Source organism: Hypanus sabinus, chromosome 15 (assembly GCF_030144855.1).
Source record: "Hypanus sabinus isolate sHypSab1 chromosome 15, sHypSab1.hap1, whole genome shotgun sequence".
In the NCBI taxonomy this organism is placed as follows: Eukaryota; Metazoa; Chordata; class Chondrichthyes; order Myliobatiformes; family Dasyatidae; genus Hypanus; species Hypanus sabinus.
The window spans coordinates 29,028,085-29,053,821 of record NC_082720.1 but is presented as its reverse complement, the minus strand read 5'-3'; the positions used below and the strand labels follow the sequence as shown (position 1 = coordinate 29,053,821).

Sequence of the window (25,737 nt, the reverse complement as noted above, 5' to 3'; positions counted from 1 at the left end):
CTGTATTATGTATCGCATTGAACTGCTGCTGCTAAGTTAACAAATTTCACGACACATGCCGGTGATAATAAACCTGATTCTGATTCTGATGCATTTTGGTAAAAGGAACAATAATGTGGAATATTATCTAAATGGGTTCAATCATCAGAGGTGCAGAGGGACTTAGGAGTCCTCATGCAAGACTCCCAGAAGATTCATTTACAGGTTGAGTCTGTGGTAAAGAGGCAAATGTAATTTTGGCATTTATTTCAAGGGGATTAGAATATAAAAGCAATGAGACAATGCTGAGTCTTTGTAAGGCACTAGTTAGGCTGGACTTGGAGTATCGTCAAAAGTTTTGGGCCCCATATCTCAGAAAAGGTTTGTTGTCACTTGGAGCGAGTCTGGAGGAATTCATGAGGATGATTCCAGGAATGACGGTGTTAACTTATAAGAAGCAAATGACAACTTTGGGCCCGTGCTCACTGAAATTTAGAAGGACGCATGAGGATCTCACTGAAACCTGTTGAATGTCGAAAGGACTAGATAGTGTGGATGTGGAGAGAATGTTTCCTATGCTGAGGATATCCAGAACTAGAGGGTGCAGCCTCAAAACTGAGGGGTGACCCTTTAGAACCGAGGTAAGGAGGAACTATTTTAGCCAGAGAGTAGTAAATCTATAGAATGCTCTGCCAAAGACTGTGGTGGAGACCAAGTCCGTGTGTATATTTAAGGTAGAAGTTGATCATTTCCTGATCGGTGAGGGTGTCAAAGGATGTGGTGAGAAGGCAGGTGTACGGGGTTGAGTGGGATCCGGGATCAGCCATGATGGAATGGTGGGGCAGACTCGGTGGGCTGGATGGCCTAATTCTGCTCTTCCTAGAAGAAGCTATTCCTGAATCACTGAGTGTGCACCTTCAGGCTCCTGTACCTCCTCCCCATTTGGTAGCAATGAGAAGAGAATGTCCTGGGTGAAGGGATTACTTAATCATGGGTGCTGCTTTTTTGAAGCATCGGTCCCTAAAGATGTCCTGGGGAGGCTGGTGCCTATGATGGAGCTGACTGAGTTTACAATTTTCTGCAGTTTATTTCACCCTTCCCCCCAAACATACCAGATGGTGAAGCAGCCACTTAGAATACACTCCACAGTAAATCTGTAGAAATTTGTGAGCGTCTTTGATGACATACCAAATCTCCTCAATTTTCTAATGAAATATAGCTGCTGTCATGCCTTATTTGTAATTGCATTGATATGTTGGGTCCAGGAAAGATCCTCAGAGATGTTGATACCCAGGAACTAGAAATTGCTCACACTTTCCAACTTCTGATCCCTCAATGACAACGGTTGTGTGTTCCCTCATCTTACCCTCTCTGAAGCCCACAATCAATTCTTTGGTCTAATCGATGTTGAGTGCAAGGTTGTTGCTGCAACATCACTCAACCAGCTGAGTCATTTCGCTCCTGTTGGCTTTCTCATCACCATCTGAAATTCTTCCAACAATAGTTGTGTTGTCAGCAAATTTATAGATGGTACTTGAGCTATGCCTAGCCACGCAGTCATGGGTGTAGGCAGAGTAGAGCAGTGGGCTAAGCATACATCCTTGAGGTGCCCCAATCAATCAACAGATGATGCAATAGCCATAACTCTACACACCGTCCTTGCACATCTGGAGATGAAGGATGATTATGTGACAATGCTGTCCTTGAATTACAGTTCAGCGTTCAACACCACAAATCCCTCCAGGCTTGACAAGAAGCTCAGAGACCTTGGCCTTCACTCTGCCTTGTGTAGCTGGAACCTGGACTTCCTGTCAGATCACCGGAAGGAGGTAAGCATGGGCTCCCTCACTTCTGACCCTCCGACCCTCAACACAGGTGTCCCTCAGGGCTGTGTACTAAGCCCCCCCTTTACTGTCTGTAAACCCGACAGTATCACCACCCACAGCTCCAATCTGCTAATTAAATTTGCTAACGACACTACACTAGTTGGCCTAATCTCAAATAATAATGAGGCAGCCTACAGAGAAGAAGTCATCACCCTGACACAGTGGTGTCAAGAGAACAACCTCTCCCTCAATGTTGCAAAAACAAAGGAGCTGATTGTGGATTACAGGAGGAATGGAGACGTTAACCCCTATTGACATCGATGGATCTGGGGTTGAGAGGGTGAACAGCTTTAAGTTCCTCAGCATAAACATCACCGAGGATCTCATGTGGTCTCTACATACCAGCTGTGTGATGAAAAAAGCACAACAGCGCCTCTTTCACTTTACACAGTTGAAGAAGTTTGGTATGGGGCCCCTCAAATTCTAAGAGGTTTCTACAGGGGCACAATCGAGAGCATCCTGACTGGCTGCATCACTGTCTGGTATGGGAACTGTACTTCCCTCAATCGCAGGACTTTGCAGAGAGTTGTGCAGACAGCCCAGCGCACCTGTAGATGTGAACTTCCCGCTATTCAGGATATTTTTACAATGATAGGTGTGTATAAAGGGCCTGAAGGATCATTGGAGACCCGAGTCACTCCACCCACAAACTGTTCAGCTGCTACCACCCAGGAAATGATACCACAGCATAAAAGCCAGGACCAACAGGCTCCAGGACATTGTCTTCCACCAGGGCATCAGACTGATTAACTCATGCTGACACAACTGTACTTCTATGTTATATTGACTATCCTGTTGTACATACTATTTATTACAAATTACTATAAATTGCACATTGCACATTTAGATGGAGACGTAATGTAAAGATTTTCACTGCTGATGTATATGAAGGATGCAAGGAATAAAGTCATTTCAATTCAATTCGGTGTTGATTCTCAGTGAGGTGAAGACGTTATTTCCAAACCACGCAGACTGTGGTCTTCCGGTGAGGAAGTCGAGGATCTAGTTGCAGAGGGAGGTACAGAATCCCAGGTTTTGAGCTATTTGATCAGAACTATAGGAATAATTGTGTTAAATGCTGAGTTTCAGCTAATGAACTGCAGCCTGAAGTAAGTGTCAGTATTGTCCAGGTGATCCAAGGCTGTGTAAAAAGCCAGTGAATTGCAGCCACTGTAGACCTGCTATGGCAATAGGCAAATTGCAGTTGTTCCAAGTACTTGCTTGGGCAGGAGTTGATTTTAGCTAAAACCATCCTCCCACAGCAATTCATGTGAGTGCTACCGGGCAATAGTTGTTAAGGCAGCTCACCCTGCTCTTCTTGGGCACTGGTATGGTTATTTGATTGTTGCCCTTTTGAAGCAGGTGGGATTTTCTGACAGTAGCAATGAGGGATTGAAGATTATCTCTGAATACACCCACTAGCTGTTTGGCACAGGTTTTCAGAGCCCTACCTGGTTCATCATCAGAGCCTGCCACCGTGGGAGGGTCCCCCCTCTGACATTGGTCTCTGAGACAGAGATCACAGGGTCACTGGGTGCTGCAGGGATCCTCACAGCTGTGGTTTTGTTCTCCCTTTCACAGCGTACATAAAAGGTGTTGAGCTCATCTGGGGGTGAAGCACCACAGCCATTCAAGATGTTAGGTTTCACTTTGTAGGAACCAATGGCTTGCAAACCCTGCCAGAGTTGATGTGCATCTGATCACACCTCTAACCTCAGTCGGAATTGTTCTTTTGCTCTTGAGATAGCCCTCCGTAAGTTGTACCTGACCTTCTCGTATAGTCCTGGATCACCAGACTTGAATGCCACAGATCCAGCCCTCAGCAGACCAGGAATCTCCTGGTTCATCCACGGCTTTTGATTCAGGTACGTACGGTATGTTCTCATAGGCACACACCCATCCACACAGGTTTTAATGAAGTCCGTGCCAACTGTGACATATTTTTTCAGTCTCAAGGATGAATCCCTGAATATTGTCCAGTCTATCGATTCAAGGTAGTCCTGTAAGTGCTCCTTCACCCGCCTTGTGCATACCTTCTTGGTCCTCTCTACTGGTGCTGCGTTCTTCAGTCTCTGCTTGTAGTCAGGGAGCAGAAGTACAGCCAGGTGATCCGACGTCCCACAGTGTGGGCGTGGGATGGCACAGTAAGCGGTCTTGAAGGTAGTGGTCTAGTGTGTTGGCTCCTCTGCTTTCACAAGTGGGAAGTTCGTTATAATTATTTAGACTTCTTTAAGCTGACCTGGTTAAGTTCCCCCCAAAATAATGGAGAAGGCAACAGGGTGTGCTGCTTCATGTCTGTTGATTACATCACTCAGTTCACCTAGAGCTAGACTGATACGTTCCTGAGGTAAAATGAACATTGCTCCCAAAACAATGGCTGAAAACTCCTGTGGCAGATCAAATAAGACCGTAAGACATAGGAGCACAATTAGGCCATTCAGCCCATCAGGTTTATCTGCCACCTCATTCTATTCCTATCCTCACCATCGTGTGGCACGGGCAACAATCCTGAGATTACTACCCTTGAGGTCCTGCTTCTCAGCTTCCTTCCTAACTCCCTGTATTCTATGTATTTGGATGATTCTTGATCGCCAGAAGTTACCTGTCAGCTGAGCAGGACTGGGACAGGACCGCCATGTTTGTGCACTACAAGGAGTTAATCATAAAGCATACTCTACCTCCTCAACCTTTGAAAGACTGTGCGGTCTGATCTTGGTGGTGAATCAGGAAGCCATACCCCTGCCTGATCCAGTCAGGAATGGTGGTGGACCATGAAGATCTAATGGGAGGAAGTGGCTTCAAGAAAATTCACATTCTCCACAATAGTGGGGCCTAGTCCACAAAGGGGTCAAAAGCAAAGCTGAAGACAGCAAGTGCTGAGGACAATACCTCCTGAGTTCTTTGCCATTACAGAAGTCAGTCATCAGCTAGTGTCAATCATTGTTTGTGATACAAGAGAAAAAATATATAATTTGATACAAGTACTGAATGCATTAAAACAAAAATACTAGTTATCATTTTGGATGTACCACTGAAGAACTGCAGTCCATCATTAGCCAGTGTTTATTAGCTCCTTTATAACACTGACGTCTACCAAAAAGGAAGGCTTAGTTTGCAAAAGTTAGGATAAATTTGATCTGGTTACATACTGCCTAATCTCTCTGAATCATCTCTGAAGTGAGAGAGAGAGATATCACTGATAATTATATGATACATATTTATCACCATTACGCTACTCATTGATGCTCACTGTGGGTTTTGGTCAGAGAGATTGGCTTCAGACTTGCAAACCAAATGGCTGAAGAGTGACTGATGTTTTCAACAAGGCAAATTGTCTAATGTAAATTATTAAGGGATGTGGAAAACGGACATCAAGAGGAAAGTTAGCTCGTGGGGGGGGGTCAATTATCCCAGCTCCAGTCCATCACTGTAGAGAAGAGGCCTACATTCAACAATCTTCAGTTGCTTCATCAAGGACTTTCCTTCCTTCATTAGGTCAAAAGTGGAGATGTTCACCGACGATTGCGTTACATCTGATTCCAATCTCAAGCTGTTAACAAAGGAGCAGACCATGCATACAAGCAGCAAAACCAACACAATATTCAGGCTTGAGCACATAAATGAATCCTGACCCTAACTGTTCCAGACAGTGACTACCTGTGCAGACGATTACAAAATTGGAGATCTGTGACTATATAAAGGACAGACCAGATGCATGGGCAGAAAGGCATTTATCTACCACAACAATCCAATTGTTTCATAGCCATCATCACCAATAGTAGTAGTGCAATCACTCAGGTTGAGGATGATGTTCTCCTAGGGGGTTTTCTATTGGTTGATCCTCAGATGACTCTAGAGGCCAATCCAAGATCCACACGTTCTGGCTCGGTGTGGGAAAGTGTGTGTCTTTTTGTTGTTCATTTGTTCTCTGTGTCACAGTAGAGGTCACTCTCATGTAGCGCACCTCCCTCTTGAACAGATTTCCTCCAGGTGTATCTATTGAGTGCAATGCCTTCCCAGTTTTTAAATGTAATGCTGAATTCCCTCCGGCTGATTTTGAAGTTATCTTTGAAGCAGTCCCTTTGTCTGAAAGGGACTTGCCGACCTTCCTTCAACCTGGAGTAAAGGATCTGTTTGTAGACACATGAGTTAAGCATCCGAATGACGTGACGTTGGAGTTGGTGTTGCTTTATCATGGCGGAGATGCTGTTCATGTTGGCCTAACCCTGTATGAATGTGTCTGTCCTTCCAGCTGAGTACCAAAGTCTGTCATGAGGTTCTTTGGTGGTGTTGTTCCAGGGCTTTCAGGTGTCTACTGTAGATGGTCCATGATTCAGTTCCATACAGTAATGTAGGAAGTAGACTGCTCTGAAGACCAAATAGAGTACCAATCATCACCAATACAGAATATGAATTCAGTCATGCACTTTAATAATACAGCAGCCAAGGTGTTTGAACTGGGTCATTAGTAAGACATCTACAGTATTAGTCTGAAAATTTACTCTCTAAAATATCTAATATAACCTAGAGCTGTGAGAATGAGACTTCACCACAGCAGGTAGGGATCTTAAATTTAATTAACAGGATAATGTCAGTTTGCAAAATTGAGGTGAACTATTTAAATAACAAATGCACCTGAAATATATAAAAAGCTGGTATCAGTAATAGTCATGCGATTTGTCATAAAAAGCCAACTGTCATTTCATGGAGAGCTGCCACCCTTACACAGCCTAGATTCAGTCCAGCACCAAAGGACTGCATTTTAACTGCCTTCTGAAATGATCCTGGTAAGCCATCCAGGTGTGTTCAAACATTAATCTCTCTGCGGGGACAGGAAGGGCTCAAAATGCTTCCCACCATGCAAAAATGCATATCACCATTAAGCAATAAATACTTGCTATTCTGTTTATGCCTTTTTCCCTTGGAGGCCTGGACCATGAAAAAAGGATGATTGAAGTGCCACGGCAGTTTGCAAGACCACAAGGTCTGAGTTGAAAGAAATTTCCAGCAGAGTGCTAATAGTCACGTGCTAGAAGGTGGTCCATCTGCTAGTGCTAAAAATTTCATGATCACTCTTATGAACAAAAATCCTTAGTGCATTCAATTGTTTGTGAGAAATGGTTGTTCTGGGTATGATTTGAGGATCTCAGTTGCCCACTGAATAGTCCATCTCTTTATTGTTATATTGCCTCAAACCCAACCTAATTATTTGAAAGCTTAATGCAGAAAACCTTCTTCAAGGTTAAAAAGAAGTTGAGACTTGGCCATAGAATGGGTAGCTCTTTGCTGGAAGATGTTAGGCAGTTAGTAACAGAAAGCTTGTCACCGATTTTATTATAAGATTTTGCCAGGCTTTAAATCGAGACTGTAGATTAAATCTGCTGTGTATAAATTGTACAGTGCAGGTCAGAGCAGCTCATACCATTGAAACGGGACCACCAATTCATGAGGCCATGTTGTGTCATGAGATCCTATTGTAGCCTCCAATCATTAACTTGGAGTATAGACACATACTTTAGTCACCTCTATATGATGAAAAATGCATTGTCAAGAGTGGGTCTCCCTACATCCTCCTCCTCTATACTTCCTCTGTCTGTTCCTCATCCTTCTCTGTACTTCTGTTCTCCTAAGATTGCACTCCACTCCATGCATGCAAACATGTCCCTTGGGAATACTGCAGTGCTTCCAGGATAGCAAAGAATTGAATTTTAAAGAACTCAATTCAGTTCTCGACTAGACTCCTGGTGTTCCTCTGGCTCTCTTATTAAGAGCTGCATTAGCCAGAATACAGGAGTCAGAAGGCATCAAGGAAGACACAGGGAACACTTGTCCTCAAGATCCACCTCTCCATCCAGGGCTGTAGCTGTACTCTTTAACTGGCTTCAAAATTACCTGGGCTTCCTCAAGACAGACTTAACCATGGGCCGTCCATTTCCATAGGTGCAGATTGGTTGGATATTGAAGCAGCAGAAGCCCTTGAGATTTATGCAAAGCTTTAGATTCTCAAGTGTACCCTGAAGCACTATACATGTCGCCTTTTATGTAACGGTTATGAACTTGCTTACATCCTCCAATCAACAGCACTGCTTAAGGAAACACAACACTGGCTTCCCATTTGCTTTTTCCTGAGTTTAATCTGGATTGATTGGGGAGCTATAATGTTCAGAGTGGAAATGATTGTGACTTCTACATAAAAATTATTTCAGGCATCGCTGCATGACTGTAGATTTCAGCCAAGTGTAATGAATTTCTGTCTCTGGGAATAAAAAGAAACAAGCTCCCCTCCACCAAAACTCTCATCTGCCTGGCAGAACTCTTGACAACTTCTCTTTCAATTCCTCCCTCCTTGTACAAATTAAAGTTGTAGTTTCAGGCACTCGCATGGCCTGGGTTATACTCGTCTTTTCATTGGCTATGTGAACATCCTGGTTCCAAACCTACTCTGGTACCCCTCAGCTACTCTTTCCACTACATCAGCAATTGTACAGGTGTGCTTTCTGCACTCACATGGAACTCATCAACTTTATCATCATTCTGCCCTAAAAATTTACCTGGACTATTTCTTCCCTTTTCTGTATGACTTTCTCTATCTCAGGATCTCCATCTCGTCTATTCATATTTACTATAAACCCATGGACCCTCATACTTACCTTGAGTACGCCTCCTCCCACCCAATCTCCAATGAAAATGCTATCCCTTTCTTTCAGTTTCTCCACCTCCACTGCATCTGTTCCTAAAATGAAGCTTTCCATTCCAGGATTTCTGAAACGTTCATCTTTTTCAGGAAATATTGCTCCCCCTCCAATGTGATTGGTGGAGCTCTTGCTTACATCCCTCCCATTTCCCAGATATCTGCTCAAACACCCTTCCCCTAGACAGAAGAGAAGTAGAACTTCCTTGGTTCTTATCTTTCACCTCGCCAGTCTTTGCACTCAGCACTTATTTCCACCAGCTCAAAGGGATCCCATCACCTGTCACGTCTTTCTACCCTCCTTTCACAAGAACATCTCTTTCTGTAAGCTGCTGGTCTGCTCCTCCCTCCCTACCCAACCCTTTCCATCTCTGAGCATTTTTCCCTCAACACTTGTTCCTGCACGCCTTCCCTTGCCACCATCCAGAGACAGAAGCTGCCCTTCCAGGAGATGAAGAAATTGACATCCATCTCCTCTGAACTTGTCTATTGCACTCAGTGGTCTAATGTGGCTTCCTCAATGTTAGTGTGAACAAACATAGAAGAGGTAACTGTTTTGTTACACATGCCCTATCATACTTACAAACCCATCCCACACTCCAACCTTGACCTCATTGACCACATCTACATAATGTTAATCCCAGTTTACCGACCAGTATGGAGAAACCAGTCAAGAGGACCATCAGTGTTTGGCCTAATGAGGCAATCTCTATGCTTCAGGACTGTTTTGAACATGCTATCAGGCTACTACAAATGGAGAAGACACAGACTTCAGGGAATAAGCCTCATCTGTCACCAGCTACATCCATAAGTGCATAGATGATGTTGGTACCTCAAGAACAGTCATCTTACAGCCCCAACGATGCAAGTCTGGAGACAGAACAGCTCTAAGAGCAGCCAGGTAAAACCGCATCTTGGGCGTCAAGAGGGAAAAGACCAGCTATGCACAAAAATTTCAGGAACATCACACCTTTCCAATAACCAACCCTGGTGCATGTGGCTGGGGATCAAGGTCATTACTGACTACACAGGGAAAAACAGTGTTGACTGTACCTGTGACTCCTCCCTTCCTGACCCTCTAAACAACTTTTATGCATGTTTCAAAGCATGCAACTCAGCCCTGCCATGAAAGCTCCCAGTTGAGCAGCCTCTGTCGGTAACAGCAGTAGAAGTGAGAAGGACTTTGCAGAGAATCAACCCCCATGAGGCAGCCAGTCCAGACATCATCCCAGGCCAAGTAGTCAGGGAGTGTGCACACCTTCTCACAGGGATCTTCACAGTCTTCTTCAGCACTTCACTCCTTCAGGCTGCTGTCTCCAAATGCTTCAAATCAGCCATCATCATCCCAATTCTACACCTTCAGAATTAAATGGCTACTGCCTGGTGGTACTCACCTTAATCATCACGAAGTGCTTTGATTGGCTGATAATGGCAGATAACAAAAACTCCATTCCTGCCACATTGAACATTCACCAGCATGCTTTCCAACAGACTCTCTCTACGACACATGCTATAATATTTTTTCATGTGCCTTGCCCTGACACATCTGGAAAGCAAGGACACGTGTGAGAATGCTGTTTCTGGATTTCAGTTTGCCATTCAGCACTATTGACCCATGGACCTTGGTGAATAACCTCTTGCTCAGCCTAAACACACCGTTGTGTAACTGGATATTGGATCTCCTAACAAATACACCTCAGACGGTCAAGATGCACAACAGCTCCTCCCTTCCTATCATCTTCAACACAGGTGCCCCCTAGGGCTGTGTGCTCAGCCCATTGCTGTACAGTCTACTCACATAAATACCTGAGTATTGTCAAGTATTGTCAACATTGTCAAGTTCACCAATGGCATGACAGTGGGGGTGTCCAATAATGAGTTGGCCTACAAAGTGGAGGTGGAAGAGCTCGAGGTCTGATGCCAGGAAAAAACTCTTCCTTGATGTCACCAAGACAAAGAAGATGATCATTGACTTCCAGAGAACTCACAGCACTCACATCCCCCTTTACGTTGGCGACACAGCACTGGAAACTGTGAGCAGGTTCAGACTCCTGGGGCAGCACATCTTACACAACTTCTCCTGGTGTCAGAAGACATTCTACACAATCAGGAAGGCTCACCAGTGCCTCTGCTTTCTGAGGAGATTGAAGAAAGCTGGACTGTGCATTTCTATACTCGCATTCTTCTAAAGATGGGCATCCTAACAAGCTGAATCATTGCATGACATGGAAACTGCACTGTAGCAGACAGAAAGGCTTTACAAGAGGTAGTCAAAACTGCCCAATGCATCATCAACACCAGCCTACCCACTACCAAGGACATACGAGGGGTGATTGATAAGTTTGTGGCCTAGGGTAGAAAGAGTCAAATGTACATTTATTTTTCAACATGATCCCCTCCTACATTTACACACTTAGTCCAGCGGTTGTGGAGCATATGGATCTTGGACCTCCAGAAAGTGTCCACAGCAGGACTGATTGATAAGATCGTGGCCTAAGGTAGAAGGAGTTGTTAACTTCAAACTTTCTGCATAATCACTCAAAGAGTTGACCTGCATGTGCATGTAATGAGCTGTTAAGCTAATCTCCTACTACCTTAGGCCATGAACATATCAATCACCCCTTGTACATGTTTATGTCCATATATTTATGTAGGGAAGACCCACAAGCTCCTTACAGGCAGTGGTGGGGATTGAACCTGGGTTTCTGGCATTGCTGACTACCATGCTGACCCACTTCCTGGTTCCGCTTCCAGACTCTGCCTTTCCCTTCTCGTCTCCCCTGTCTGCTCAATTGTACCTGTTTGCAACTATCAACCACTAATTTCTGTCTCAAAACTCTCTCCTCTCCCTCCACCAACTGATTTCACTGCCCATCATCCCACAGTTCATTGCTTCCACCTGTCACCTGCCAGCTTTTGCCTGACCCCTCCCTCTCTCACCTCTTTAAATTCGTCCATTCTGGGTCTCCACTTGACTCTTTGCTTCCACAGATGCTGCTGGACCTGTTGAGCTCCTCCAGCACTGCGTACTCTATTCCTGATACCAGAATCTACAATTTTATTGCATCTCTCTGAATTTCTGTCCTACTTGACTTAAAAAAAAACTCAGCATCTGGAATCTCTCTTCCTCAGAGAGCTATAAGAAACTTTGTTGTGTTCTTTGGGTTCCATAAATACAAGACCTTTCTCCCCTCTGCCCTTGAAGCCTCTGGCCAATCTGTCACGACTGTGATTGAGACACTGCCGACAGATATAAAAGCCTTTATTCGGGACTGTGGTGAACTACATATACCTATCTGGACATGCCCCTCTGCTGACTGCTCCTGTGGCTCCTCCCACAGACCCCTGTATAAAGGTGATTGGAGGCACTGCTTCTCCCTCAGTCTCCAGGATGTTGTGTGGTGGTCTCTTGCTGCTGACAGTGCTTTCTTCCAGCTAATGAAAGCCTATCTCTCGCCTCACGTCTCCGACAGTTATTGATGCTGCATCAGGGACACACACAAGCTAATAGCCTTTGGAGTCAATTCTGGCTCTGATGATTGCCCGGTAGCTCCGGTTCATGTATGACAACCAGTGGGACCATTCAGCCAACCCAAAGCATGGTGGCAGTAACTGTGCACCTCACACAAGGTCACAGAAATACCTTTCAGTCACCTATCATGGGCAAAACTTTTCATGATGTGCTGGGCAAGTAGGCTATAGAAGTAAATGAAAGATGGCCAAACAGTCCTATAAATAGTGCCTGAGTCACTATGAATACCCAATATTTCTCAGCTGCAAACACTCCCAACAAGTTTTGCAACATGAATGATGTCGTTTCCTGAGTAGATGTCGTTTCCTGAGTAAATGTCAATTTCTTGCCTGCTGTCAACATGTGGATAACCAAATCGCTACATCTCCAAGGAGCTACCAGGAGACTCGATAGTTGTAAGTATATGAATGTCATTTATAATTATTTAAAGTATGTAATTTTTGATGTATCATGTGCAAATCCATGTACATTTCAGAATTTGCCGCATAATAATTTTTAATCAGCCTGAGCAGGCTCATTTCTGCTCCATATTAACTTGTTTCATGAATATTAAATTTAAAGACCGCTGACATTTCACACTGATAATTCCCAATATTTTGTCAGGAAGCCACAGTGTTGTCAGATCGCTTAATTCGAGTGAAATGTATTTGAATGTACTCGGGCCCACTGGGCAACAGTGACCCCATCTGTGTCATATGAAGACCTCATTGAGCTAATGACAGATGGAGATTCTTCCACAGATCATCAAACACAGGATGTGCAGGCTGGTGGTTCACCTAAAGCTGCTGAAGTGGCTGTCAGTGTGGACATAAAAATACACCCCAAAAAGCATTTGTCAAACTTCAAATGCTAAGAGGATTCAGCCACTTAAAAGGCATCTCTGCAATGCAGCAGGGACAGCACAGACTGGGAACAAAAATATATTCTGGCCACAAGAATGAACAAGAACGTGTTCTGTACAGAAATTGTGTTTCAGTGAAGAGCATTATTATTTATAGTTCAGGCAGGACTGGATGAATAGACAAGAGTAATTGATTCTTTTTTTCTTTGTTAACTTTCAGGGCGACGTTAGGTGTGGGTCACGTTCAACAGTATAAAACATCTGTATCATTCCCTTTTACTGGGGAGTGGCAGATTGTCATATGTACTATATCAAAAGACAAATCATTGTTCCTGAAGTATTTGTGAAAGTTGGCCTATATTAAATAGTTCTGCATTTTTTAAGTATTTTTCATTTCAAGGATATTCTTGGAGCATAATGTTCATTCACAATGTTGCTTCTGTTGGGTTCTTCCGGCACCGTAGAACATTGATCAGTGCAACACAGAACAGGCTCTTCCACCCATGATACTGTGATGCCTAATTAAAAGAATCCTATCTGCCATTTCATGGTCCATATCCCTCCATTCGCTGCATATTTCTGCGTCTATCTAAGAGCCTCCTAAACACGTCTTTCACATCTCACTATAAAAGACTCACCCTGCACATTTCCTCTGAAATTTCTCCCCTCACTTTAAATGCATGGACTCTCATATTAGGCATTTTGACTTGGGGAAAAGGAACTGGCTGTCTGCTCCATCAATACTTCTCATAATTTTATAAACTTCTATAAGATCTCCCCTCAGCCTCTGCCATTCCAGAGAAAACAACCCATGTTTGTTCAACATCTCCTTATAACACCTGCCCTACAATCTGGACTGCATCCTGGTAATCTTCTTCTGCACCCTCTCCAAAGCCTCCATATCTTTCCTATAATGGGGCAAACAGTCCTAACTGCAGTGCTCCAGGTGCAACCTAACCAGAGTTTTATAAAGCTCCAACATAACAGCCTGTCTCTTGAACTCAATGTCTTGTCTATCAAAGGCAAACCTAGGATTGAGACCCAAGACCACTCTGCCTGTTAGCCTCAAAACAAGCAGCTGCCTTCACTCATACAACATTATCAAGGTGGTGAGGTCCAAGCCCTGGAGCGTAATGACGCGACTGAACTTGATGTTTGGACTTTAGCGCCATGCTGAATCGGAAAGGTCGCTTACAGGCTGAATCAAGGCAGTGAGGTCCAGGCCCCTTAGATTGAACCCGATGTCTGGTGGACAATTTCGGTGCCGGTCCAGATTGAAAAGGTCAGGGTGTCTGGGGCCTGAAATGAAGGATGGGTCAGTTCCAATCGCTGCTCCATGAGGTTGACTCAGCTCTGCACTGAACTATGCTGGACGATGGGGCTCTCTTGTGGAATTCAGATCAGAACGCGGTCCTTTTCCCTCTGTACATTGGGTGTTCGATGGTCATTTTTTAATATAGGTTCTTTAATTTTTTTTATGGGTTCCTTTTATGGGCATGAATTTTTCTCTACACGTTGGGTGTTTGATGGTCTTTTTTATATATATGGGGTTTTGTTGTGTTTCTTTGTTTTGTGGCTGCCTGTTAGGAGACAAATCACAAGGCTGTATATTGTGTACATGCTTTGATAATAAATGTGCTTTGATCTTTGATGGATACCTTCTGCATATAATAATCAATATATCTTCTGCTGTTATATTGCTGATCTGTAGGTTGATCGTGTAGTTCAATATGTAACCTTGTCACCGGGCTCGGCTCGATAGCTAACTCTGCTAACAGCCATGTGACTCTGCAGTGAGAAGGCCTCCTTCATAACAGTATACATTTAGGGTTGTTATGATCTGGGGTTCAATCAAACAGGAATGTTGGGATGTTCTGATTAACAGAACCTTGATTTGAGCAAATGCTGCCCAACAGAATTACCGGTACCAAGAAATGACAGGTCATGTATCAGGATAAAATAATGAAGAAAGTATATTTACTAATTTCAACTTTATCAAACAGTTATTAAGAGAAAGAAAAGAAGGAAAAAGTAAAAGGACCCATTACAGTTAGACCAGTCTAAATGTACACATGACTGTTGGAGCTCATCTCTTGCAAAAGATGGGTATAGCTCTTACTCACAGCACTGAATTCTCATCACCATCACTAGTGGAGCTTCTCATCTTGGACTCCTTCGTCTCGTGAAGCACTCCTTGCAATAACGTCTTCCCATTGGATCGGATCCCGAGGGCGTCTTCTCTTTTCCACACCTACCATCAAAAGACCATGAAACCCACCACCGTCCATCACAAATCTCTCTCCGCCCATCTCTTTCCAGAAACTTCTCCTGATCTCGCCCTCCCGATTGGCTGACACAACATTCCCAAGCTGAATAATATAGCTCCTTATCGTTAGTCAAAACCAAAACATTCTACCAGCAGGACATACTGCTTTTACAGAAAATTACTAAAATGAAACACCTCACAGCATAACAGTAAAAATCTTAACCAGGGCATTACATGGGGAAACTACTTTTCAAAGAAGTAAATTGGCATTATGGAAGTGGGAATTAAATTTACTTGGTTTGAAATACCATTATGTGTTGTCTATGGAAGTGTTGGCTGGAAGTAATTCATTGCAACTGTTGAAGGATCAGCAATAATTCCCATTGGGTCAAACAAAAAATGAACTTGGTATTCCAATAATGTTATGGACCACAGATTAATCCTCTCAATCTTGAATGTATTTTATATATCCAATAATATAGATATTGTAGGAAATTTAAAATACATTCAAGATTGAGAGGATTTGTTTATAGTCCTTCCTTCATAGCAGTCCAAAGCATAATAAGATAAACTAAGGGCTGAAAGCCTGAAATTTCAACTTGGTTCAAAATTTGCACACAAGATCACAAAGCTAAAATTCCTTGGTGGAATTTATAAATTAAGTTCTACAATGAACTGTACTCCTTAATTGATGGTTCTCCTATGACTCATTATGAAACTTGGACAGACACAAGATATTACGTATCAGGCAGAAATTTCTTTAAGCCATTTGGGTAGAGGGGAGTGTGCAGACACTTCTTTGGGTGGGGGGTGCAGACATTTCTTTGGGTAGAGGGGGGAGTGCAGACATTTCTTTGCGTGGGGGAAGATGCAGACATTTCTTTGGGTAGAGGGGAGGGTGCAGACATTTCTTTGGGTAGAGGGGGGGAGTGCAGACACTTCTTTGGGTAGAGGGGGGAGTGCAGACATTTCTTTGGGTAGAGGGGAAGGTGCAGACATTTCTTTGGGTGGGGGGGAAGGTGCAGACATTTCTTTGGGTAGAGGGGGGAGTGCAGACATTTCTTTGGGTGGGGGAGTGCAGACATTTCTTTGGGTAGAGGGGAAGGTGCTGACATTTCTTTGGGTAGAGGGGAAGGTGCTAACATTTCTTTGGGTGGGGGGGAAGGTGCAGACATTTCTTTGGGTGGGGAAGGTGCAGACATTTCTTTGGGTGGGGAAGGTGCAGACATTTCTTTGGGTAGAGGGGGGAGTGCAGACATTTCTTTGGGTAGAGGGGGGAGTGCAGACATTGCTTTGGGTAGAGGGGAAGGTGCTGACATTTCTTTGGGTGGGGGGGAAGGTGCAGACATTTCTTTGGGTGGGGGGGAAGGTGCAGACATTTCTTTGGGTAGAGGGGGAAGGTGCAGACATTGCTTTGGGTGGGGGGGAGGGTGCAGACATTTCTTTGGGTAGAGGGGGGAGTGCAGACATTTCTTTGGGTAGAGGGGGGAGTGCAGACATTTCTTTGGGTGGGGGAGTGCAGACATTTCTTTGGGTAGAGGGGAAGGTGCAGACATTTCTTTGAGTAGAGGGGGGAGTGCAGACACTTCTTTGGGTAGAGGGGGGAGTGCAGACATTGCTTTGGGTAGAGGGGGGAGTGCAGACATTTCTTTGGGTGGGGGGGAAGGTGCAGACATTTCTTTGGGTGGGGGGGAAGGTGCTGACATTTCTTTGAGTGGGGGAGTGCAGACACTTCTTTGGGTAGAGGGGGGAGTGCAGACATTTCTTTGGGTAGAGGGGGGGGTGCAGACATTTCTTTGGGTAGAGGGGGGGGTGCTGACATTTCTTTGAGTGGGGGAGTGCAGACACTTCTTTGGGTAGAGGGGGGAGTGCAGACATTTCTTTGGGCAGAGGGGGGAGTGCAGACATTTCTTTGGGTAGAGGGGGGAGTGCAGACATTTCTTTGGGTAGAGGGGGGGTGCAGACATTTCTTTGGGTAGAGGGGGGAGTGCAGACATTTCTTTGGGTAGAGGGGGGAGTGCAGACATTTCTTTGGGCAGAGGGGGGAGTGCAGACATTTCTTTGGGCAGAGGGGGGAGTGCAGACATTTCTTTGGGTAGAGGGGCGGGTGCAGACATTTCTTTGGGTAGAGGGGGGGGTGCAGACATTTCTTTGGGTAGAGGGGGGAGTGCAGACATTTCTTTGGGTAGAGGGGGGGGGTGCAGACATTTCTTTGGGCAGAGGGGGGAGTGCAGACATTTCTTTGGGCAGAGGGGGGAGTGCAGACATTTCTTTGGGTGGGGGAGTGCAGACATTTCTTTGGGTAGAGGGGAAGGTGCAGACATTTCTTTGGGTAGAGGGGAGTGTGCAGACATTTCTTTGGGTGGGGGAGTGCAGACATTTCTTTGGGTGGGGGAGTGCAGACATTTCTTTGGGTGGGGGAGTGCTGACATTTCTTTGGGTGGGGGGGAAGGTGCTGACATTTCTTTGGGGGGGAAGGTGCAGACATTTCTTTGGGTAGAGGGGAGGGTGCAGACATTTCTTTGGGTAGAGGGGGGAGTGCAGACACTTCTTTGGGTAGAGGGGGGAGTGCAGACATTTCTTTGGGTAGAGGGGAAGGTGCAGACATTTCTTTGGGTGGGGGGGAAGGTGCAGACATTTCTTTGGGTAGAGGGGGGAGTGCAGACATTTCTTTGGGTGGGGGAGTGCAGACATTTCTTTGGGTAGAGGGGAAGGTGCTGACATTTCTTTGGGTAGAGGGGAAGGTGCTAACATTTCTTTGGGTGGGGGGGAAGGTGCAGACATTTCTTTGGGTGGGGAAGGTGCAGACATTTCTTTGGGTGGGGAAGGTGCAGACATTTCTTTGGGTAGAGGGGGGAGTGCAGACATTTCTTTGGGTAGAGGGGGGAGTGCAGACATTGCTTTGGGTAGAGGGGAAGGTGCTGACATTTCTTTGGGTGGGGGGGAAGGTGCAGACATTTCTTTGGGTGGGGGGGAAGGTGCAGACATTTCTTTGGGTAGAGGGGGAAGGTGCAGACATTGCTTTGGGTGGGGGGGAGGGTGCAGACATTTCTTTGGGTAGAGGGGGGAGTGCAGACATTTCTTTGGGTAGAGGGGGGAGTGCAGACATTTCTTTGGGTAGAGGGGGGAGTGCAGACATTTCTTTGGGTGGGGGAGTGCAGACATTTCTTTGGGTAGAGGGGAAGGTGCAGACATTTCTTTGAGTAGAGGGGGGAGTGCAGACACTTCTTTGGGTAGAGGGGGGAGTGCAGACATTGCTTTGGGTAGAGGGGGGAGTGCAGACATTTCTTTGGGTGGGGGGGAAGGTGCAGACATTTCTTTGGGTGGGGGGGAAGGTGCTGACATTTCTTTGAGTGGGGGAGTGCAGACACTTCTTTGGGTAGAGGGGGGAGTGCAGACATTTCTTTGGGTAGAGGGGGGGGTGCAGACATTTCTTTGGGTAGAGGGGGGGGTGCTGACATTTCTTTGAGTGGGGGAGTGCAGACACTTCTTTGGGTAGAGGGGGGAGTGCAGACATTTCTTTGGGCAGAGGGGGGAGTGCAGACATTTCTTTGGGTAGAGGGGGGAGTGCAGACATTTCTTTGGGTAGAGGGGGGGTGCAGACATTTCTTTGGGTAGAGGGGGGAGTGCAGACATTTCTTTGGGTAGAGGGGGGAGTGCAGACATTTCTTTGGGCAGAGGGGGGAGTGCAGACATTTCTTTGGGTAGAGGGGGGAGTGCAGACATTTCTTTGGGCAGAGGGGGGAGTGCAGACATTTCTTTGGGTAGAGGGGCGGGTGCAGACATTTCTTTGGGTAGAGGGGGGGGTGCAGACATTTCTTTGGGTAGAGGGGGGAGTGCAGACATTTCTTTGGGTAGAGGGGGGGGGTGCAGACATTTCTTTGGGCAGAGGGGGGAGTGCAGACATTTCTTTGGGCAGAGGGGGGAGTGCAGACATTTCTTTGGGTGGGGGAGTGCAGACATTTCTTTGGGTAGAGGGGAAGGTGCAGACATTTCTTTGGGTAGAGGGGAGTGTGCAGACATTTCTTTGGGTGGGGGAGTGCAGACATTTCTTTGGGTGGGGGAGTGCAGACATTTCTTTGGGTGGGGGAGTGCTGACATTTCTTTGGGTGGGGGGGAAGGTGCTGACATTTCTTTGGGGGGGAAGGTGCAGACATTTCTTTGGGTGGGGGAGTGCAGACATTTCTTTGGGTGGGGGAGTGCAGACATTTCTTTGGGCAGAGGGGGGAGTGCAGACATTTCTTTGGGCAGAGGGGAGGGTGCAGACATTTCTTTGGGTGGGGGAGTGCAGACATTTCTTTGGGTAGAGCGAAGGGTGCGGACATTTCTTTGGGTGGGGGGTGCAGACATTTCTTTAAACTGTTAGAGTAGAGGGGAGGATGCAGAAGATTCACTGGAGTAACTGGCCTCTTGTATTTTACACTTCGGAACCAGCATCATGCTCGAAGAACAGCCAGGACAGAAGATTAGCCATATTCATCTGTCTGGATTGCTATCCAGTCAAAGGTGCACCCATTAACTTCAAGACAGGAAGTGAGTAGGATTCCTTCTGATTTCTAATGGTGAGTGATCACTTCTGTGCTGCCACTTTCCAACATGAGACACAAGCTAAGGAGAAAAGATTCAAATGAATTAAAGAAGACGTACCCCCCGAAAACTGTGACAACACTCATTGGGCACAATAAACTTTAGCACTCTTTACCTGGTTAGTCTGCATCATGCAAAAGGAAAACATGACAGAATAGCTTAGAACATGCTGTACAATAATAAAGCAGAGAAGTGGGTGCTTCAGCCAACTGTAATTGTGACGACCATCATGCCAATCCTTTCGGCCTGTAGGTGGTCTGTATCCATTATTCCCTGCTGGCTCACATATCTGTCTAAATACCTGCTTCCACCAGCACCCCCTGGCAGCATGTTTCAGGCACTTACCACTCTGTGCAAAAAAAACTTGCTTCATAAATCCCCGTTAAACTTTCCTCTTCTCGCCTATGCCTTCTAGTGTTTGACATTTCTACCCTGGGGTAAAGACTCTGACTATCTATCCTTTCTATTCCTCTAATAACTTTATATACTTCTATCACATTGCCCCTCAGCCTCTGACACTCCAAATAGAGAATCAGGTTTGTCCAATTTCTCCTTAAAAGCTAGTACTCTCCAATCCAGGCAACATTTTGGTGAACTTCTGCACTCTCTCTAAATGCTCTACATCCTTGATGTAGCATGGCAACAATACTCCAAATGGGGCCGAACTGAACTTTTATTCAGTGGCAACATGTCCTCCTGAACTTTATACTCAAAGTTCTGACCAATAAAACAAGCATTCCATCTGCCTTCCTTTCCACCTTATGCACTTGTGTTACCACTCTCAAGGAGATGTGGACTTGCCCCCCAAGATCACTTTCTACGTCATTCTTCACAAGGATTCTGCCATTCACTGTATCTTTTAAAAGTTTCACTTGATGTCGACCCTGGAGGTTTTGGGAAAAGGAATTTCAACTACACTCTGGGCGAAGAAATGTTTTCTGTTATCAATGGCTTAGTTCTGTCTACACCATCCAATCATTTAGTCACTTTAAATCCCTCAATTAGATCACACCTTAATCTTCAGTACTCAATGGAAGTTTAATCTACTTAACTTCTCAGAAGTTAACCCATTTAACTCCTGTATCATTCTTCTTAATCAGCATGTGCCATCTCTTCAAGCCAGTGTGTTGTGATGAATGCGGTGCTCAGATCTGAATCCAGGACTCCAGGCAGGATTACCACTCTGCACTGCTTTGATAATCTTGCTCACTCAACCATACTTCACCTTTGTATTTTAGCCTTCTTGCATTAAAGGGCATTCTTCTATTAACTTTTCAATCTACTTCTGTCCCAATGTTCTAGTTTTTATAGAAAAATACATGGTGCTATAAGTCTTATCCGCAGTAGCAAACTTGATGTTATTCAGATACAGTTGGAATTTGTATTGTTGATTAAAAGGAACTTCCTGTGAAGATTATTTTTATTTTGTTCTAATTTATCACACTGATATGGAGCTGTGCCATTAAAGCATATATTAAAGCATACATTAAAGGTTACAACATATAACAACAGCTCTTTAGAATCTGATCCCTGTCCCAGGGTGATATCCAAAGTTCATAAAGTTAAGCAACTAATCAATATACTCACGAGGAAGTCTGCAGGTGCTGGAAATTCAAACAACAACACACACAAAATGCTGGTAGAACACAGCAGGCCAGGCAGCATCTATAGGGAGAAGCGCTGTTGACGCTTCAGGCCTGTTCTCCATCTCCCTCAGGTGTTCCCCCCCACTTTCTTTATCCCGAGGCCTGCCGTCCCATGATCCTTTCCCTTCTCCAGCTCTGTATCACTTTCGCTAATCACCTTTCCAGCTCTTAGCTTCATCCCACCCCCTCCGGTCTTCTCCTATCATTTTGCATTTCCCCCTCCCCCCACTACTTTCAAATCTCTTACTCTTTCCTTTCAGTTAGTCCTGACGAAGGGTCTCGGCCCGAAACGTCGACAGCGCTTCTCCCTATAGATGCTGCCTGGCCTGCTGTGTTCCACCAGCATTTTGTGTGTGTTGTTAATCAATACACTTTTGTCTTACAGACAGTGATGTTCCAAGTATGATGCGCCAAACATAGAGACAATTGCATTTAGGCTGGAAGAAATACTTCTGAGTCAGGCATAAAAATTGGAGAATTTCAGGCTACTGCTACTAGGTACAACCAAATAATACACTTTGGAGATGGTTTTTGATTACATCAGTGCCATTCAGCCTGAAGGTTGACAATCACTGCAATTGCCTGCTAGGTTCCTCCCTACATTAGGGAGTAGGTTGCTTGCTGCCAATCACCATCTAATCTCATCTATGAATAATGATGTTTGAGGAAGCTAGAGGAGGGTATCAGGCACCGTCGTAAAATGAAGAGTAGAAAATAATTTTAGCTAGCTTATATATCTTAACGTTTAAGTTTGCCACCTATAATATACAGGTTGTGAATAATCAAGTGCGTTGGAGTTGACATAAAAAAACACTTGAAGGTGGAAATACTCATTTTAACCAACTAGTGCAATATTTGGAGTGTATAAAAAGGGCTATGTTCAAAATCAAGGAAAGTAAACTAATACCAGCCCAGATCGCACTCCTTGAGAGAATCATCAGCGAACATTATTGCATGGGTCAGAGGAGTCCCAGCTCCTGAGCCTCTGTTTTGCAGTGTAGATATAAGAAAGGTGAGTTGCCAATAGTGACCTCTCACTCCACCACTGGATTGAGAATGGGAAAGGGGTGCAATGGATACGGAAAATCCACAGATAGCGAGGTATAGGAGCGTAATTAAAACATTCAGCCCATCAAGTCTGCTCCATCATTTAATCAAGGCTAATTTTATGCTAAACTCCATTCTTCCACTTATTTCTAATAACCCTTCACCCCTTTACCAATCAAGAACCTATCAATGTCTGACTTGTCCTCCACAGCTCTCCATAGCAACAAATTCCACAGATTTGTTATTTTCTTGTTGAAGAAATGCTTCCTCACCTCACTTCTACCCTTGAATTCTAGAATCTTCTACTAATGGAAACATCCTCTCCACATCCACACTGTCAGTATTTAGTAAGTTTAACAGTTTTGTGTGAAGCACAGGAGATTCTGCAGATGCTGGAAATCTTAAGCAACGCACACAAATACTAGAGGAACTTAGCAGGTCAGGCCGCATCTATCCATATTGATGATTGGTGAAGTGAGTTTTCAAATAATTTATTAAATGTTAAAGTTATTTTTTAATTATTGGTGCCTGTTTTATCTGGGCTGCAGGAATTGCTGAGGAGGGTGTTGGATCTGGTGACGTTGATCCAAAGATTCTTTAAATCTCAAGAATGAGGCATAACACTTGGTGGTTATGGTTGTTTCATTAAGTGTTATAAGAATAAAGAAAGAAAAAAGGTAGAGTAGTAGATGTAGTGCATTTGGATTTCAGCAAGGCATTTGATAAGGTACCCCGTGTTAGGTTTATTGAGAAAGTAAACAGGCAGGGGATCCAAGGGAATATTGCTTTGTGGATCCAGAACTGGCTTGCCTGCAGAAGGCAAAGAGTGGCTGTAGACAGAGTATATTCTGCATGGAGGTCGGTGACCAGTGGTGTGCCTCAAGGATCTGTTTTGGAACCCCTTCTCTTTGTGATTTTTATAAGTGACCTGGATGAGGAAATTTACTGATGACACAAAGGTTGGGGGTGTTGTGGGTAGTGTGGAGGGCTATCAGAAGTTACAGTGGGACATCATTAGGATGCAAAATTGGCTGAGAAGTGGCAGATGGAGTTCAACCCAGGTAAGTGTGAGCTGGTTCATTTTGGTAGGTCAAATATGATGGCAGAATATAGTATTAATGGTAAGACTCTTGGCAGTGGGGAGGATCAGAGGGATCTTGGGGTTTGAGTCCATAGGACACTCAAAGCTGCTGCGCAGGTTGACTCAGTGGTTAAGAAGGCATACGGTGCATTGGACTTCATCAATCGTGGGATTGAGTTTAGGAGCTGAGAGGTAATGTTGCAGTTATATAGGACCCTGGTCAGACCCCACTTGGAGTACTGTGCTCAGTTCTGGTCACCTCAGTACAGGAAGGATATGGAAACTATAGAAATGGTGCAGAGGATATTTACAAGGATTCTGCCTGGATTGGGGAGCATGCCTTACAAGAATAGATCCTTTTCTCCTTGGAGCGACAGAGGATGAGAGGTGACCTGATAGAAGTGTACAAGATGATGAGAGGTATTGATTGTGTGGATAGTCAGAGGCTTTTTCCCAGGGCTGAAATGGGTATTATGAGAGGGCACAGTTTTAAGGTTCTTGGACGTAGGTACAAAGGAGCTGTCAGGGGTAAGTTTTTTATGGAAAGAATGGTGAGTGCATGGAATGGGTTGCCAGTGATGGTAGTGGAGGTGGATACGATAGAGTCATTTAAGAGACTCCTGGATAGTTACGTGGTGCTTAGAAAAATAGAGGGCTATGGGTAACCCTAGGTAATTTCTAAAGTAATTACATGTTCGACACAGCATTGTGGGCCAAAGGGCCTGTATTGTGCTGTAGGTTTTCATTGTTTCTAAAAAAGACAAAGAAAATGATGTAGTTGTCTTACAGTCAGACCAGAGATAACTACATTCCAGTGATAACAATGAACTTAATAAATAGCCCGATTCAAGTGGCATGACACGTGCTGCAGAGAAGCTTCTAGAGAGATACAGAGTCACGAGAAGAATTACTGAACAATTGTATGTACGTAGGTGATTATATAACAATTATAAGCAAGCATAGGAAAGTTAAACTACAAGAAAAATAAAAGAAAAAGAAAAATTCTACACCCTAATTCAATAGGGTCAAGTGTAAATATGGGCTGGGTTGAGCACAGTTTGGCCCAGTATGTAAAATGAGCAATTTGCAAAATCAATATTGTGCAAAATAGTGTGTGAAATAAAATATGTAAATTCTAGTGATGTATAAATTGGAAACTGTGTAAGAGTGTCTGTGTATGAGCAGACATGCCAAGAAATTCCATTAAGTGTCGGGTGTGCTATGTAATAGAATTTTATGGCAAAACTGATCACATTATTTACTGTGTATAGAACACAATGTTTGCTATTTTGTTTCTGGGTTCTTTGTTCTTATGATGCATCAATGCACAAACACACCAAGACAGGCTCACCAGCATCAAGTGAATTCAATGCATATTTAGACAATCTATCATGCTAGTGGAAGAGGCATAGCTTCAGTAATACTTAAAGGGATTCGGCCTGAGCCGATGCCAAACTGGGAAGGCAGTTCAGAATTGGAATCAGAATTAGGTTTAATAACACTGACACTAATAGACTTCACACAGAACTTGAGCTGTCTCGTCAAGTAGTGCTCAGTTAATCTCCCTTTTACAGCACAGAAGAATTTCTAGGACAAGTTGTGTAAAGTACAACATAAAATATGAAACTGATGTGTAAAAGAGGGAAAATGTAAACCAGGCCATTGAAAACAGTTACAACCAGGCCTTGAACCTCCGTTTGATGCCATGCTATTTCTCTTTGCTACGTAAAGAAACCTAATTCAAAACCCAAGCATTAAATGTGCTTGGATACTCACTGAATAGTTCTCTACACCTTCTGCAAATGTGATGTGCTCAGGGAATCAGAGACATCTGGAATCAAGGTGTTCAGTGTACGCTTCCATGCCAAATGTCTTTGTTCATTTGTGCGTTACCACTCAGGCAGAGGTAGGCTTGCATAACCCATGTTAACCTGCTCAATCCAGCTTAAAGGGGGCAACTTGACTAAATCTGAGGTGTACGGAGGCATGCTCAGTGTCTCCTTAAGCTTTACATATATTTATCCCTTGTTGCAGACTCATTTCTAAGGTCCCACCGTGGCATAGCTTTGCCATTGCAGTGCCAACTTCTATCACACAGTCCCGACCCACTCCAATCAGTGGCTACCCTGATGTCCACTATGATCATCCCACATGATGATCAGCCCCATCCTTTGAAATTCC

General features: G+C 44.5%; 1 protein-coding gene and 1 long non-coding RNA gene across 11 annotated transcripts in view; one reads left to right on the top strand and one right to left on the bottom strand.

The window, feature by feature from the left end:
• LOC132405397 (uncharacterized) overlaps positions 1–20,929 on the bottom strand; it is a 30,003-nt gene extending 9,074 nt beyond the window's left edge. The window contains exons 1-2 of the long non-coding RNA XR_009515855.1: positions 20,835–20,929; positions 15,053–15,180 (exon numbers count right to left, since the gene is read on the bottom strand). This is a non-coding gene — a long non-coding RNA (uncharacterized LOC132405397). The remainder of the gene's footprint in view (positions 1–15,052; positions 15,181–20,834) is intronic.
• The window catches only part of LOC132405391 (uncharacterized), a 160,397-nt gene that overhangs the window by 132,759 nt on the left and 1,901 nt on the right, over positions 1–25,737 (top strand). For 5 of the 10 annotated variants that reach the window (XR_009515849.1, XR_009515847.1, XR_009515845.1 and 2 more), the window contains one exon: positions 19,630–19,757. The exons of 1 other annotated variant lie outside the window; for it this stretch is intronic. Coding sequence is in view for 3 of the 9 variants with exons in the window: in XM_059990158.1 (XP_059846141.1) it covers positions 1,694–2,120 (427 nt within the window). In the remaining 6 variants the exon portion in view is untranslated. Of the gene's footprint in view, positions 1–1,693; positions 2,777–19,629; positions 20,855–25,737 lie in introns of those variants that run through there. 4 more of the 10 variants (XM_059990158.1, XM_059990157.1, XM_059990156.1 and 1 more) reach the window with 2 other exon arrangements.